Here is a 12,874-nt window from a genome sequence, read left to right as displayed (position 1 = left end):
CATGACGTTTTTATTTAAATCCACTGGGTGTAGATGATTGTTGAAATGCACCCTTCTTTCTGACTGGTGCATGTGACCATCATGGCCCTAATCATGTATTCTATGGCACTGACAGACAAATCAGGCGCCATTTTGAAGAAATATTAACAACTAAATTTATATATCAAAGAACCACCACAATCCATGTATATCAACAAGATGCGTTGTTGTTCTTTATTATCCCCCATATAACACCAAAACGAAATACTTAAAATGAAAATCTATGGAATATTTTAGAATAATAGTTTCCAGAGTGTGATACACGCCATTATGTCCTTCACTGTGAATGGAAGGTCAGTTATCCGCCATTTTGTTTCATCGATAACTAAGAAAAAAACGCTTTCTGTGACGCAAAAAACGTCACACAGTATAAAACCGAAGTCCCTCCTTTCGAGCTCATTCCTGGATTTGGTCAGAGGTAAGTGGAGTGCGGAAGACAGCGAAACTTATTTCAACATTTTGTCCGTGTTTAATGTGAAATTCCTACCGAATGTATTCAGAAATCAACAAAAGGCTTTGATATAGACGAAGGACGCCGGAATTTGCCAGAGTGTTGAAATTAAAGGTGTGTTTTTTGTGTGTTTTACAGGTATGCATTTGCTTTGCCGAAGACTGAGCCGTCGAGGACTTTGAACAACTCTACTCAAATTCATATTTTTTTCTTCAAGTAATGGACATTTGATTACTATTTTTGCCTCCAGTTTGTTCCTGAAGGAAAGGCTAGCCTTTAGCTACCTCAGCCCCACCCATAAGAAGTCTTTCAGTTGATATTAAAACCATGAAGGTTGACGACATAAAATTTATGAAATGAGAGATATAAGTGCCTGAATAGCACACTATAATATACCCGAGACGCTGAGGATCTATAGTATCAATAGTAAGTTGATTTTGAAGTTAAATTGAATCGAAATTCATCAAATGAAAATAGTCGAAGTTAATAGGCTAGCTAGCGGTAGCTGGTTAGCAGGCACCGTGAGTTAGCTTGGTTCTTGGCAAACAATTTGAAAGTAGACAATGTTAATAGTATGAGCTCACACAGGAAAGTGGACGGAGGAACAAAGCTCCGTTTCTTTGTGTGTGAGACGGTTGGGCGAATTGTACCAATGAACCTAAATATAGTCAGTAAATTCGCAAAAATAACCATAAGCAATCTATTCATAAAGATTGCCGTAGGCGTAGAAAACACAGATCATTAAGTCGGACTTTTTGCCTGCCAATTTGTCTTGTAGGGGCTGCTCCACGGAACGAACACCCACCGCAATCTACACATAAAGATTGCATTAGTTTGAGGATTGTGGACATATTTTACGAAGCATTGTGTGTGTTGAAATGTTGATAATTATAGTACAGGGACTTCCCGAAAGCCCGCACTGTGTACTCGGCAATCTGTGGATAAAGATTGCAGGATGACTCAAGCGAAGTGGTCTTTCGAAGCACAAACAGTCGGGATTGACAAATATGGTGGACGAGTTGTGGTTTGCTTTGCGTCCTCGGACAGCTCCGGGGGCTAGCATTGTTCTCATCGAAGCAACATTTGGGACTTTGTTTTTTTTCTTTTTTTACCAAACCGAAATGCAGAACAAGTATAGAGTGATTTCCATCGTTTGACCGTGTACACATACGGTTCGCTAGATATCTGGTGCTCGCCTTGTTTTTCTATCAACCAGCACTGTTTTTTTCAGGAGAGCCATTGTTGGTGGCGCAGGGGTTGGTTTGCCGTCGTCGAAGTGGTTAAAGGAGGGAGGGCTCTGAATAGCAGTTATTCTCCAGCTCCCTCCCCTTTGTCGGGCAGTGTAGCCGCAGGAACAGGCCTGTATTCAACTATGACAGATGTCAGGTTAAGCGCAAGCCTTTTTATAGGTTGCGTGAACTGCTCTTATATAACCAAGGGCGTTTTACACTGTTATTTGTTTCGATCTGTGTCTTGATTAATATACTTTGTTGCCATATTTGTCGTCAAGTCTGTTTTGCGCAGCCGTTATAAAAATGACTTTTTTGTGTCTTTTTGTAGGAGGCTTGGTCATTAAGTACATAGATGGTTTAGCCTGACCTACCAGTGATATGTAATAATACCACAGTACAACTGAACAAATAATCTTCTTTCCCCTCAACCAGGAACCAGGGCCTTGTTTAACAATGATTTGTGAATATGTGTAACATTTGTGATATTTACAGGAATTGGGTTATTTGCAGTGTTGTGGAGGTCTGAGACTATATAAAACTTCTACTACAACAGTTACGCGGGTAAGACTTAACTGATTCCTCACATCATGACATTTCCAGTGGGTTGATTTCCACCAGAACTGCAGGTTATGTACATGACTTAACAAATTGGCATAAAAACTGTTTCAGTACAAAAATGATAAACATGAAAAAGAGTGCATGCTATAAGGTTTCGACCAGGCAGTTATATAATGAGCAATTTAAAGGTTATTTATAAGACCTTTGTCATGATCATTTTAAATACCCATAAAAGTAAAGACATTTGTAAAGGCCAGTTGACTTAGTGTTGGCTGTTTTTATTTGAATCACATAGGACCTTTCAAAAATAATAAGTCTTTGAGGTACTTACTAAAAGTATGAAACGTCCAGCTCCTTTCAGTCATGAGTTTGTTTTCCAGTTAGAATGTGACAGTTCAGGCAATTGTCATGTGATGTTGCACTAACAATTGTATTAATTTTAATGTATTTCTGTATTGTGTAACCACAGAACCAGTACAGTGCCAGTATGTAAACATAAACTAACCTGTAGGTGGCAGTAAGTGACCTGACTTGTACCCTATGACTGCCACAGTTAACAGTGATGTCACCACTGTAGGTCCAATATAGAAATTCCCTCAGTCTGATAATCACATTTGCAAGGACAGAGATTATTTAACAAACTAATTCTACAGTTTTTAAGCATTTCATACTTCATACAGTTACCAATCACATTTTAATTTGTTGGTGCATATAATTTGCATTTGTACTATTCATCATTTTAACAGATACTATATTGAACAGTGAGAATAGGTTTTTACAAGGTTTTTATTGTTTCCATTCCTTGTTTGAGTTACATCTTTGCACAAGTGTTAATGGTTGTGATAGATGTGTGCCATTAAAAAGTTGATTAGAAATTATCAGTAACACATCTTGAAAAAAAATCTCTTTTTGGCTACATTTTTTCTGACAAAAATTTGACCATTCACTTTGTTTTGTATTTGATACACACCGATATAATAATAATGTGAAAAAAATAAATATAGATATTGAATACATATTAATTTAAAGGTTAATACCCAGTTAGACTTTTTTCCATTATTCTCCCTTTTTTGATATGATTGGGGAAATAGTTAAATAAAGTTAAAAAATAAAAGAAATCAATTTGAAGTGAATGTGCAACATTTTGTATGTCAGTTTTCTAAATGCATTCTACATTGCTGCTGCCTCTTAAATCATAGTTTTAACTGGAATCAACTGTGTTGCCTCACACACAGAAATGAAACTAATATTAGATTATATATCCTTCAAGTAAAAGTCCCTGAGATGAGACACTCTGGCACTGATGACTAAACTACAGTGTCCTACCCATGTCCCTGTTGAACTGGTGTCAAGCTGGCCCCATGAAGCAATCCACAAACATCTCAACTATGAGGCAGCATGCTGAAGCCATCATGCACTGTGGATGTTTGCCAGAGCGACAGAGTGCTGTGTAGCTGGAAGAAAACACTGCTGCCTATACTCTTAGTAATTTGTGTGACCATGTGACCATTTGTGTGATATCAAAATAATTTACTAGATAGTAAATCAACATAGTGTACTCCTGGATTATTGTTTTGTAAGTAGGGGTGTTTGGCAGCTTGATGAATATGCTGCCACTCAAACCTTCAGTGATCTGAGACCTGGTTGGCCAGCTCATGATGCTAATCTCCTGATTTGGGTGTTTTGTGCCATTCCTTTGGACCTTAATATAAACAGGCTGGTGTGGTTGATCACTGAAAGTGAACTGATTTAGAATGGAATCAGTATAGTGCCTGGTGTTGAGGTAAATCAGACTCTGCTGTGCCCTTGTTGGCCTGATACTGTTTAGATTTTTGTGTTTGATGTGAGCCTGCTGATGAGCCTTACTGTGACTTTAATGGAGCAAAACAGGTTGGAGTTGATGAGTTCTAAATCTCAAGGGTAGCCTGGGTGATATTCTGTTGGAGCTCCCTTTTCTCTTTGGCAGGCAAATAGTCCTCTGTAAACAGCACAGAAGTATCTATAAATATTGCCCACACATTCCAGAAAATGTAATACACCTGTGTCTTGTCTGCATGCACATTAATTGTTAGAGGTGTGTATTTCAGATATGGCAGGAGGACCAGTGGACCCCAGAGAGATTTTGAAGGGTGTGGAGGCTCTGCTGGGGAAGGATGGAGAGCTCCGCAGCCTTGAGGGAGTCCCAAAGGTGTTTAGGTGAGGAACTGAAAACAGTCATGACACATGTAATAGTAGTTGTTATAGTTGACTTATGACTCCTAGATCAGATGATACAAATACCTTTGCTCTTTTTCAATGCAGCCTGATGAAAGCTTCAACCAAGATGGTCAGTAGATGTATGTACCTCAACATCCTTCTACAGACGAAATCCCACGATGTTCTTAACCGGTAGGCTTAACTTCAACTTTGTTGTGTATTGCAAATCTTATTATGAATTAATATTAAAAAATGGGTGGATTGTATGTATGAAAACATAAAGAACTGCAAACCCCAACAGGAAAGTCTTTCTTAACATCTCTGCTTTTTTTCTCTGAGTTTTTATGGCCTGTCTTGTAAGATTTAACTTGTTTTACATACATTTTTACAAAAGAAAAGTTTTCTCTTTTATATGCAATTCTAGAAGAGTAATGTGTTTAAAGCAAAGTACTATAAATTTACAATTAAATGCATAAATGAACTTTCCAAGTAGGGCTGACCCAAACCACATTTGTAAATGAATGTTTCCAGTGTCAGTGTGTTTTTAAGTTTCTTTTAATATCACAAACTCTATTTGCTCTCAGTGTAAATGAAAACAATAGGATGATGTAGAGCTCACTGTATTGGTATAATGATCTGTTGAAGTCAAGTTGAAGTCATATATTAGTTTAGGAGTCATTTGAGATTTGTTGACAAAAACAAAATACACCAGCCTCACTGATCAAGAGAATCAACACAACAGCCACTCTGAAAATAACTAGTTATTATTATCTGAGTAAATATGACAATGTTTTACTATCTATATTGATTTGTCAGATAAGAGTAATCAGTGACCACCACTGTCCTTCATTGCAGACCACCTCCATCATAAATCAGTTGTTCCTTCTTTCATCCAGGTTTATCAGAGTTGGTGGCTACAGGCTGCTCAACTCCTGGCTCACCTACTCCAAAACCACCAACAACACCCCCCTGCTGCAGCTCATCCTGCTCACACTGCAGAAGCTGCCCCTGAAAGTGGACCACCTCAAACAGGTACTGTATCATCCACTAGGGAACACTTATAGGACACTATACAGGCAACTATAGCAATTAAATCTGCTTGTATATTCTTCCAGAACAACACAGCCAAGCTGGTGAAGCAGCTGAGTAAGAGTGCAGAAACTGAAGGTCAGTTGGCATCGATCAAAAAATCAAAACTCTTAAATTTAGACTGCAGTATTTATCACACTAAAATCCTTGTCTCTTATTTTTAGACCTAAGGAAGTTGGCGTCTGTGCTTGTAGATGGCTGGATGGCTACAATCCGCTCCCAGAGTGTTTCAAGCAGTGGCAACTCTCCTGCTGGTACATTTCACTTTTTAAATATGTGCCACTGTTTTACAATGGCTCCACCTGTCAACACTTTCTAACACACTCTGTATTTATCTTGCAGATAAGAAAAAGAAGAAAGAGGAGAGCAAGTTGCCAGTGCGGGATGTGAAGGAAAAGAGTGGAGATGAGGAGAAAAAGAAGGAGAAACCTAAAGCTCATGCACCCAGCCACACAAAGATCCGCTCCATAGGTAAACATAATGTGATGAGCAGGGATAGTAGTAGTTGGCCCTCAGTGTTGAAAAAGTTATGTATGAAATAACCAGTATTTTTTCCTTTGCATAGGATTAGAGATGGACGCTCCCAACCCGGCCCCTGCTAAGAAGGCACCCACTGCCCCACAGCTGGGTGACAAGTACAACATCAAGCCTCCAGTCCTCAAGAGGCCTAGGTACTCTACCCTCTTGCAGACCCGTTGCCTCACTATCTCTGTGAACACAGCAGTATTCATGCAGTTTGCTCATTGCTGCCATCAGGTGGCTGATAAAAGTACATACATGTTTCATTTTATGCTCATTTCCCCTCAACAGCTCTGGTCCATCAGATGCTCCACCTCTGGAGAAAAAATACAAACCTCTAAATACCCCCTCTAACTCTGCCAAAGAGATCAAAGTCAAGATCATTCCAGCACAGCGTAAGTTCAAACATTTGTACATCACATTGAAACTGTATTTTAAAGAGAAGGTAGTGATGTAGCTGCTTTGGTGTTCACTGCTGTTTCATGTCCTCACTGCAGCGATGGAGTGCACTGGATTCCTCGATGCTCTGAACTCTGCCCCAGTGCCTGGGATCAAGATCAAGAAGAAGAAACCCAGCAGTAGTACTACAGCAAATACCAAGGCTGTCTCCCCCACATCTAACAAGGTACTGATCTAATTTTGACTTTGTACCAGTATGTATTATAGTCACTGTCAGTCCAGAAAGTCCTCAGAATTTTGGAGAAAAAACATTTATTTATTATCAAAGAGTTTTTACCAAATCCTCAGAATGAATTGATTCTGGTGTGTTAAATTTCAACCAAGCACACTGATTACTACTGACGTTAAAAGCTGTTGTAAATAAACAAAAAACTGACTCAATCAGACCATTGATCTATCTTTATCCAAGACTTTCCAAGGATTAGGAGCTGTCCAAAATTTGTTAAACCAGTTGTCTCACTTTTGTTCCTTTTTGTTCTCAGGCAAGTCCATTTGACAGCAAACCCTCAGCGTATTCTTCGTGTTCTGCCAAACCATCGTCTCCAGAGACTGCTGCCTCTGCCACTACAACTGATGAAAACCAGGAGCCGGAGCAGCCTGGGACCCCTGTTCCCTCTGAAGATCCTGAGGCCTCTGATAATGGTAAGGTCTAGTCTTTGATGATATTAGAGTTTGATGAGCTTCTTTGACATTGAACTACCTTATATTTTTTCTGTTAGTGAGTGTCTCCTAAAAACAATCTCCTAACATATTTCTCTCATTGTCTTTTGCTCTTTGTAGGTGAGAAACCTAATGCTCTGGCAGAACCACGTGGAGAAGAGGAAAGCTTGACCAAAAAGGGCAAGAAGAAGAAGACAGTTCACTGGGCTGAGGATGAGCAGCTCAAACACTACTTCTACTTTGATCTGGATGAGACAGAGCGAGGTAAGGCATTTGGTCTTGAATACCCAACATATCTGAAGTTATGTGTATATTGTCTTAATACACCAGTGGGTCTGTAAACCATCTGAAAAAAATATTAAGTAATGATTTTATTACACTGTAGTCAACGTGAACAAGATCAAAGACTTTGGTGAGGCTGCCAAACGAGAGCTGATGATGGACAGGCAGACATTTGAGATGGCCCGTCGGCTCTCCCATGACACCATGGAAGAGAGGGTTCCATGGACACCCCCCAGGCCTTTGACGCTGGCCGGCAGCCTGGTCATCCCCGGGGCCAACAGCACAGAGAAACTCACCCAGAGGGATCGTGAGATGGGCATTCTGCAGGAGATCTTTCTCAGCAAAGAGAGGTAGGTTATTGGGAAAAAACCTGGTGCATCCTGTAGTACAGTTCGTAAGTTTTTATCCAAGAATATATCGGTTACAAAAACCAACAAAAGAAAGACAGTGTTTAAAAGGAGTCTGAATCTTTGATCCTGTTAATATATCCATCTTCCTACAATTTCATACTTAGAAGTTAGAATGGAGGCCTGCAAAGTGTGTTAATGATTTCTCTTCCTCTCTTTATTGCTAGTGTGCCTGACAGTCCACATGAACCGGACCCAGAGCCTTATGAACCCATGCCTCCCCGTCTCATCCCTCTTGATGAGGTTAGTACACCCAACACACACACACACACAAACACGCAATTTGTCATTTTTCTTTCTCTTATTAAACACACTCTGTAGGGCTGTATAATATCTTGCTTGCTGAGCTGTAGGCATCTTCTCTCCTGCAGGACTCCTCCATGCTGGATGATGCTTACATTGAGCCCATGGACACCACATCACAGCAGGCCTCTGCTATATCCCAGAACTGAAAGCTCCAAGCTGCCACCCGTGCTGGCCAACCTCATGGTCAACCTGAGCAACAGCTCTCGCAGCCCACAAGCTACAAACACTGTTAGCAACCCTGTGGCTCCCTCTGTCAACGTACAGGAGCTGCTCTCATCCATCATGGTAAACACATGATAGTATAGTCAGATGGTCAGCAGAAGAGGCTTGTTTTTATTTGTTTAGTTTTTTTGACATGCTGTGATCCGGTGCATGCTAAGAGTATGCCTAATTAACATTCTGTTGTTCATGAAGTTTCATAGTCTTGTGTAAAATATCTCTACAGTTGGATGTAAAAATTTGTCATTATGATGTGTAGCTAATAACTGCTGTCTGTCCTCAGGGTGCCTCTGGTAACCAGTCTACTGAAGACTTGATCAAGCAGCCTGACTTCTCAGACAAGATTAAACAGCTACTGGGATCCCTGCAGCAGACCCAGAACCAGAACCAGGGTGGACCTCCACCAGGTAACCTCAACTTCTTATTCCATTGAAGAGCTACATCTCTTTTTATGGTGTTTCATTGTTTTGGAACAGTGACAATAAAGATCTATTCTATTCTGTTCCTCCTGGTGTTGTAGCGTGATGTCTACCTGCTCTGGTCCTTGTGTTACTCATTGTTTCAAACCAATTTTTCTCTCTATTTAGTCAACCAGGGATTACTGGGCCATGGTCCAGGCATGAACAATATGAACAACATGAACAGTATGAACGTGCACATGCAGATGCCCATGAATGGTGGCTACCCGCCCAACAACCCACCTGGTGGTCCACGCTTTAACCACCCTCCACCCCCTCACAACCATGGACCACCTTTCAATGCTGGCGGAGGCCCACGCATGATGGGGCCGCCACCAGGCCAAGGTAGAGGAGATGGCAACTATTGGGGAGACGACTCCATGAGAGGAGGTCCCCACAGAGGAGGCCACTTCCACCGAGGAGGCCGGGGCCGAGGAGGAGGAGAGCCAGGCTTCAGAGGCCGAGGACGAGGAGGGCCCAGAGGAGGACACAACAACATGAATGGTATATGGGGCATCATATGGCTTGGGATTACCCTCTGTTCTCATATCATATCTGATACCTGAGCTTAACAGTATCAGTTCACTATCAGTTGTTGTGGCCAGTGATGATGAGGACCTTGCAGTTCACTCAAAAGCTCCATAAGAAATGATTAAGTGGACCTTAATGTAAGGGTTGAACTGCTGTGTGTGTACATTGATTCATTTTCATTTGATCTATTACATCACTGCTACTGTCAAAATAAACATCTCTCTCTTCAGTGAAGCAAAATTGAAGGGTCATTGTTTGAGAACTAACAGGAGATGGATGTACAGTGATAGTCCCTATTAGATACTGAGTCTACATCTGGTGTGATTCTAATGCTCATGTGTTTTCCCCTGTCAGATATGTCCAAGAGGCCTGTGTGTCGTCACTTCATGATGAAGGGAAGCTGCAGGTACGAAAGCAACTGTGCTTTCTACCACCCAGGTGTAAATGGACCACCACTGCCACCCAACCACCCAGCTAACAACCAACACAACCAGCACCCACAGCATGGACACTAGGTGACACTCTTGCTGACATGGGAACAACTTTGTGAACTGCTGGCCTCTGAATGAGCTATTCTCTGATCAAACCACTGCAGGGTGTTGGGGGCGATGTTAAAGTATAGAAAGAGTAGTCCTACTGTCTGGAGTGTCTTGTTAAGTCATTCTGGAGGTGACTGACCTGAAGCAGTAAGCTATGCCTCATGTAAGACCGAGAACAAACAAGACAGAAGAGAGTAACTGAGGAACTCTAAGGCTGTGAGATGATCACCAATGGGACTGTGTGTTTTTATTGTGATCATTTTTAACTGTGAGACTGAAACAAGCCGCCACACATGACCACTATGTCTGAGTTGCCGCAGCTCGCTGCCCCCGTTCTGTCTTTTTCCACACCATTAACATGGTCGACCAAATGGAAGTCTCCTACTCAGCAGAAAGCTTTCCACGTGACTGAATTTCCCTCTTATAGTGGCTGTTGTAACTATGTACCTGCATATGATGTTGCTTTCAAATTCCCTTTAGTTTTGTTACTTCGTTGGTCAGGTTTGCCCAGAAAGGTTTGAAATATTTTCCATTTTTACATGATTCTTACAATGTGTGACAAATGTAGGAAGCACTTTATAAAGATAAAGGCCAACAGAATTTAGCCACAGCTATGATTTATTAAAACAGGGACTGAAAAACAACTTTGTTGTATTTAAACTGCTTTATTTCACCCAGTCCTGAAGAATTTTAGAAATGAACTTTGCTGAGCTGATGAGGAAGGTCTTGCATTTTTTTTTTCTTTTCTTACAGCAGCTGATATTGAATGTGAGGAGACTGTAGAAGCAACAGCAGTGTATGTTGTCATATGTAAGCTTCCTGCATCTATGTTCTGGTTCAGCAGCTGACAATCAGATAGTCAGCCTGATGTGTGTGTGGCACATCAATCATGAGTGTCAAACATGCTGTGGTCCTGTCAGTGGAGCAGCTTATCCCTATTCCCAGAGCTGCTGCCTGTGTCTTCTGTACTCCCACCTGACCCCAGGAGAGGTTTATTTAGTCAGTGTTAAGAGTCAGGTGAATGATGAACTGCTCTGTAGGTCAGCTAAATTGAATGTTTTCTGTGAAAACAATAACTTTCGTGTCTCTTGTGGGACTGTAAAAATGTCATGTTTTTTTGTTGTTTTCTCCACACTTCATGCTTTTTTGATCATAATTTCAGTTGAAATCTTTTCTACACAGTGTATTGAATAAATGCTCAAACATAAATGTTGCTGTGTTCTCTTGTAAAGTGGTAATGCTCAGAACAACAAGTAGTTTGGATTAAATAGAAACACTTCAAAGAATAAAAACACCTGTATGCAATATGCAATTCAAACATTTAAGGATAGGTTACATTTTTTTCAAGTCTATCTTAATACAACACTCTAATGGCAGTGACTCTCCTGTTGATGCCAGGGCAGCTAGCTGCTCTCATTCCTGCCTCTGTGTGTGTGTGTGTGTGTGTGTGTCTATGTACACAGCAAGATAACATTTTTACTTGGTTATGAGGCCTACTACTCTGAGGTGCTTCCAGTTTTTCCTTTTGCTTCCAGCTAACACTCTGACATAATCATGACGTCATTCTTAAGAGGGTCTATTGCTTTAACAGATAATTTTTTGCATTTACTAAATTATTTATTTCCTCTTTCTGAAATCTTTGACAACCCTTCATCAAAGTTACTAATTTAGACTGATTATATGTCAGCTTGTGAGTGTGTTTCGATTGACCTGTAATATAACAATATTTGGGACCCAATGGTCCCACGGCACTGATCCATTTACAAACTGTGATGTGTTGGAGGGTATTCTGGTGGTCTTTTTACATAACATTCCTGGGTCCATACTGGATGAAGATATTTGCTGCATTTTACCCCACCAGGCCTCTTATGTAGTTGTCTAAATGTGGTACTTTCCCTGCACCATAATTTTTGGCACTTTTTCATACATTATAAAGCAATCTCTGTGTTCCCCCAGATTTAAATCCCTGATCAATAGTCTCATTGTTGATCAGTTTGACTCGTAGTCACTACAGTTAAGTAGGGTAAAACATTTTAACAAAACTGTACCACCATAAAACTTCCCTGGCTAATCACTTACAATAACAACAACACAATAATTTTTTGTATCACAAGTTTTCAGAAATGTTATATTTAAATATGCAAATTGTACATTATCTAATTTACAAATGCTCTAATTTGCATATTGCATATTTTGGATAGCTTTTTTAATCACTCCATCGATCAGAAAATATTGTCAACGGCCATGAAAAACCCATTTTTGCCATTTTGTTAGGAATAAAATGTTCCATAAATTAGGCTATGAATGCTATATGAAAATGCCCCTCTGTAAAAACGAGAGTTATTACTGAAGTGGCGATTTCTGGCTCAGTGTGTGAGAAAAAAAAAAAACATTTTAAGAGAACAGGCTTTGAAGATATGTATTGTGCAAATTGACAATGTGTTGTAAAACAAACACTAAATGTGTAAGAGCCTGAGAGAAGATGTTATGGAAGGAAATCTCAAAATTGATTAGTGAATGAAAAAACAATGTTTTTGTCTGGAGTGTCTTGCCTTAGATGATGAAAGTGATGTAAGGTGAAGCAGTGAACACAGTATGTGTGTTAGTATTTCTCAGCTTTATCTGAGGGGAGTTCAGGTGTTCATGAACTGCTGCATTGTGCTTCACTTAAAACCAGGTAGTTGCATCCTATTTGAGTGGCCACCCAATAGCAGTGTGAGTTTATGTGTGCCTGTGTGTGTGTGTAGGGGGGAATCAGCGTCAGATCCGTGTTATCAGGGCAGGGCTGAGTGCAGCTGGTGAATGTGAAGTGTTGATGGGAGCGGCCTTTCACCCTGCCCTTTAGTTCAAATATTGACCATCAGTGCTGTGACAACACACAGTGACGGAGAGAGGGAGACATGGAGTGAAAGTCAGTACTGAGAGAGCA

The 12,874-nt window shown here is 40.5% G+C and overlaps 1 protein-coding gene across 1 annotated transcript; it reads left to right on the top strand.

Annotated features, from left to right (window-relative positions):
* Positions 1 to 442: 442 nt before the first annotated feature.
* On the top strand, positions 443 to 11,154 carry ppp1r10 (protein phosphatase 1, regulatory subunit 10). Its single transcript, XM_018695470.2, is given in 20 exon segments — positions 443 to 916; positions 2,215 to 2,283; positions 4,368 to 4,476; positions 4,582 to 4,668; positions 5,373 to 5,508; positions 5,592 to 5,643; positions 5,730 to 5,819; positions 5,908 to 6,036; positions 6,131 to 6,236; positions 6,376 to 6,479; positions 6,582 to 6,709; positions 7,026 to 7,185; positions 7,324 to 7,467; positions 7,589 to 7,835; positions 8,060 to 8,135; positions 8,264 to 8,341; positions 8,343 to 8,483; positions 8,701 to 8,824; positions 9,005 to 9,379; positions 9,761 to 11,154. Coding segments are annotated over 18 exon segments (2,445 nt in total). The 5' UTR covers positions 443 to 916; positions 2,215 to 2,283; positions 4,368 to 4,369; the 3' UTR covers positions 9,922 to 11,154.
* Positions 11,155 to 12,874: the final 1,720 nt, after the last annotated feature.

This window comes from Lates calcarifer, unplaced genomic scaffold (genome assembly GCF_001640805.2).
Source record: "Lates calcarifer isolate ASB-BC8 unplaced genomic scaffold, TLL_Latcal_v3 _unitig_4112_quiver_405, whole genome shotgun sequence".
NCBI lineage: Eukaryota > Metazoa > Chordata > Actinopteri > Centropomidae > Lates > Lates calcarifer.
Note: the sequence above shows the minus strand (reverse complement) of the source record. Positions and strands in the feature narration are given on the sequence as shown.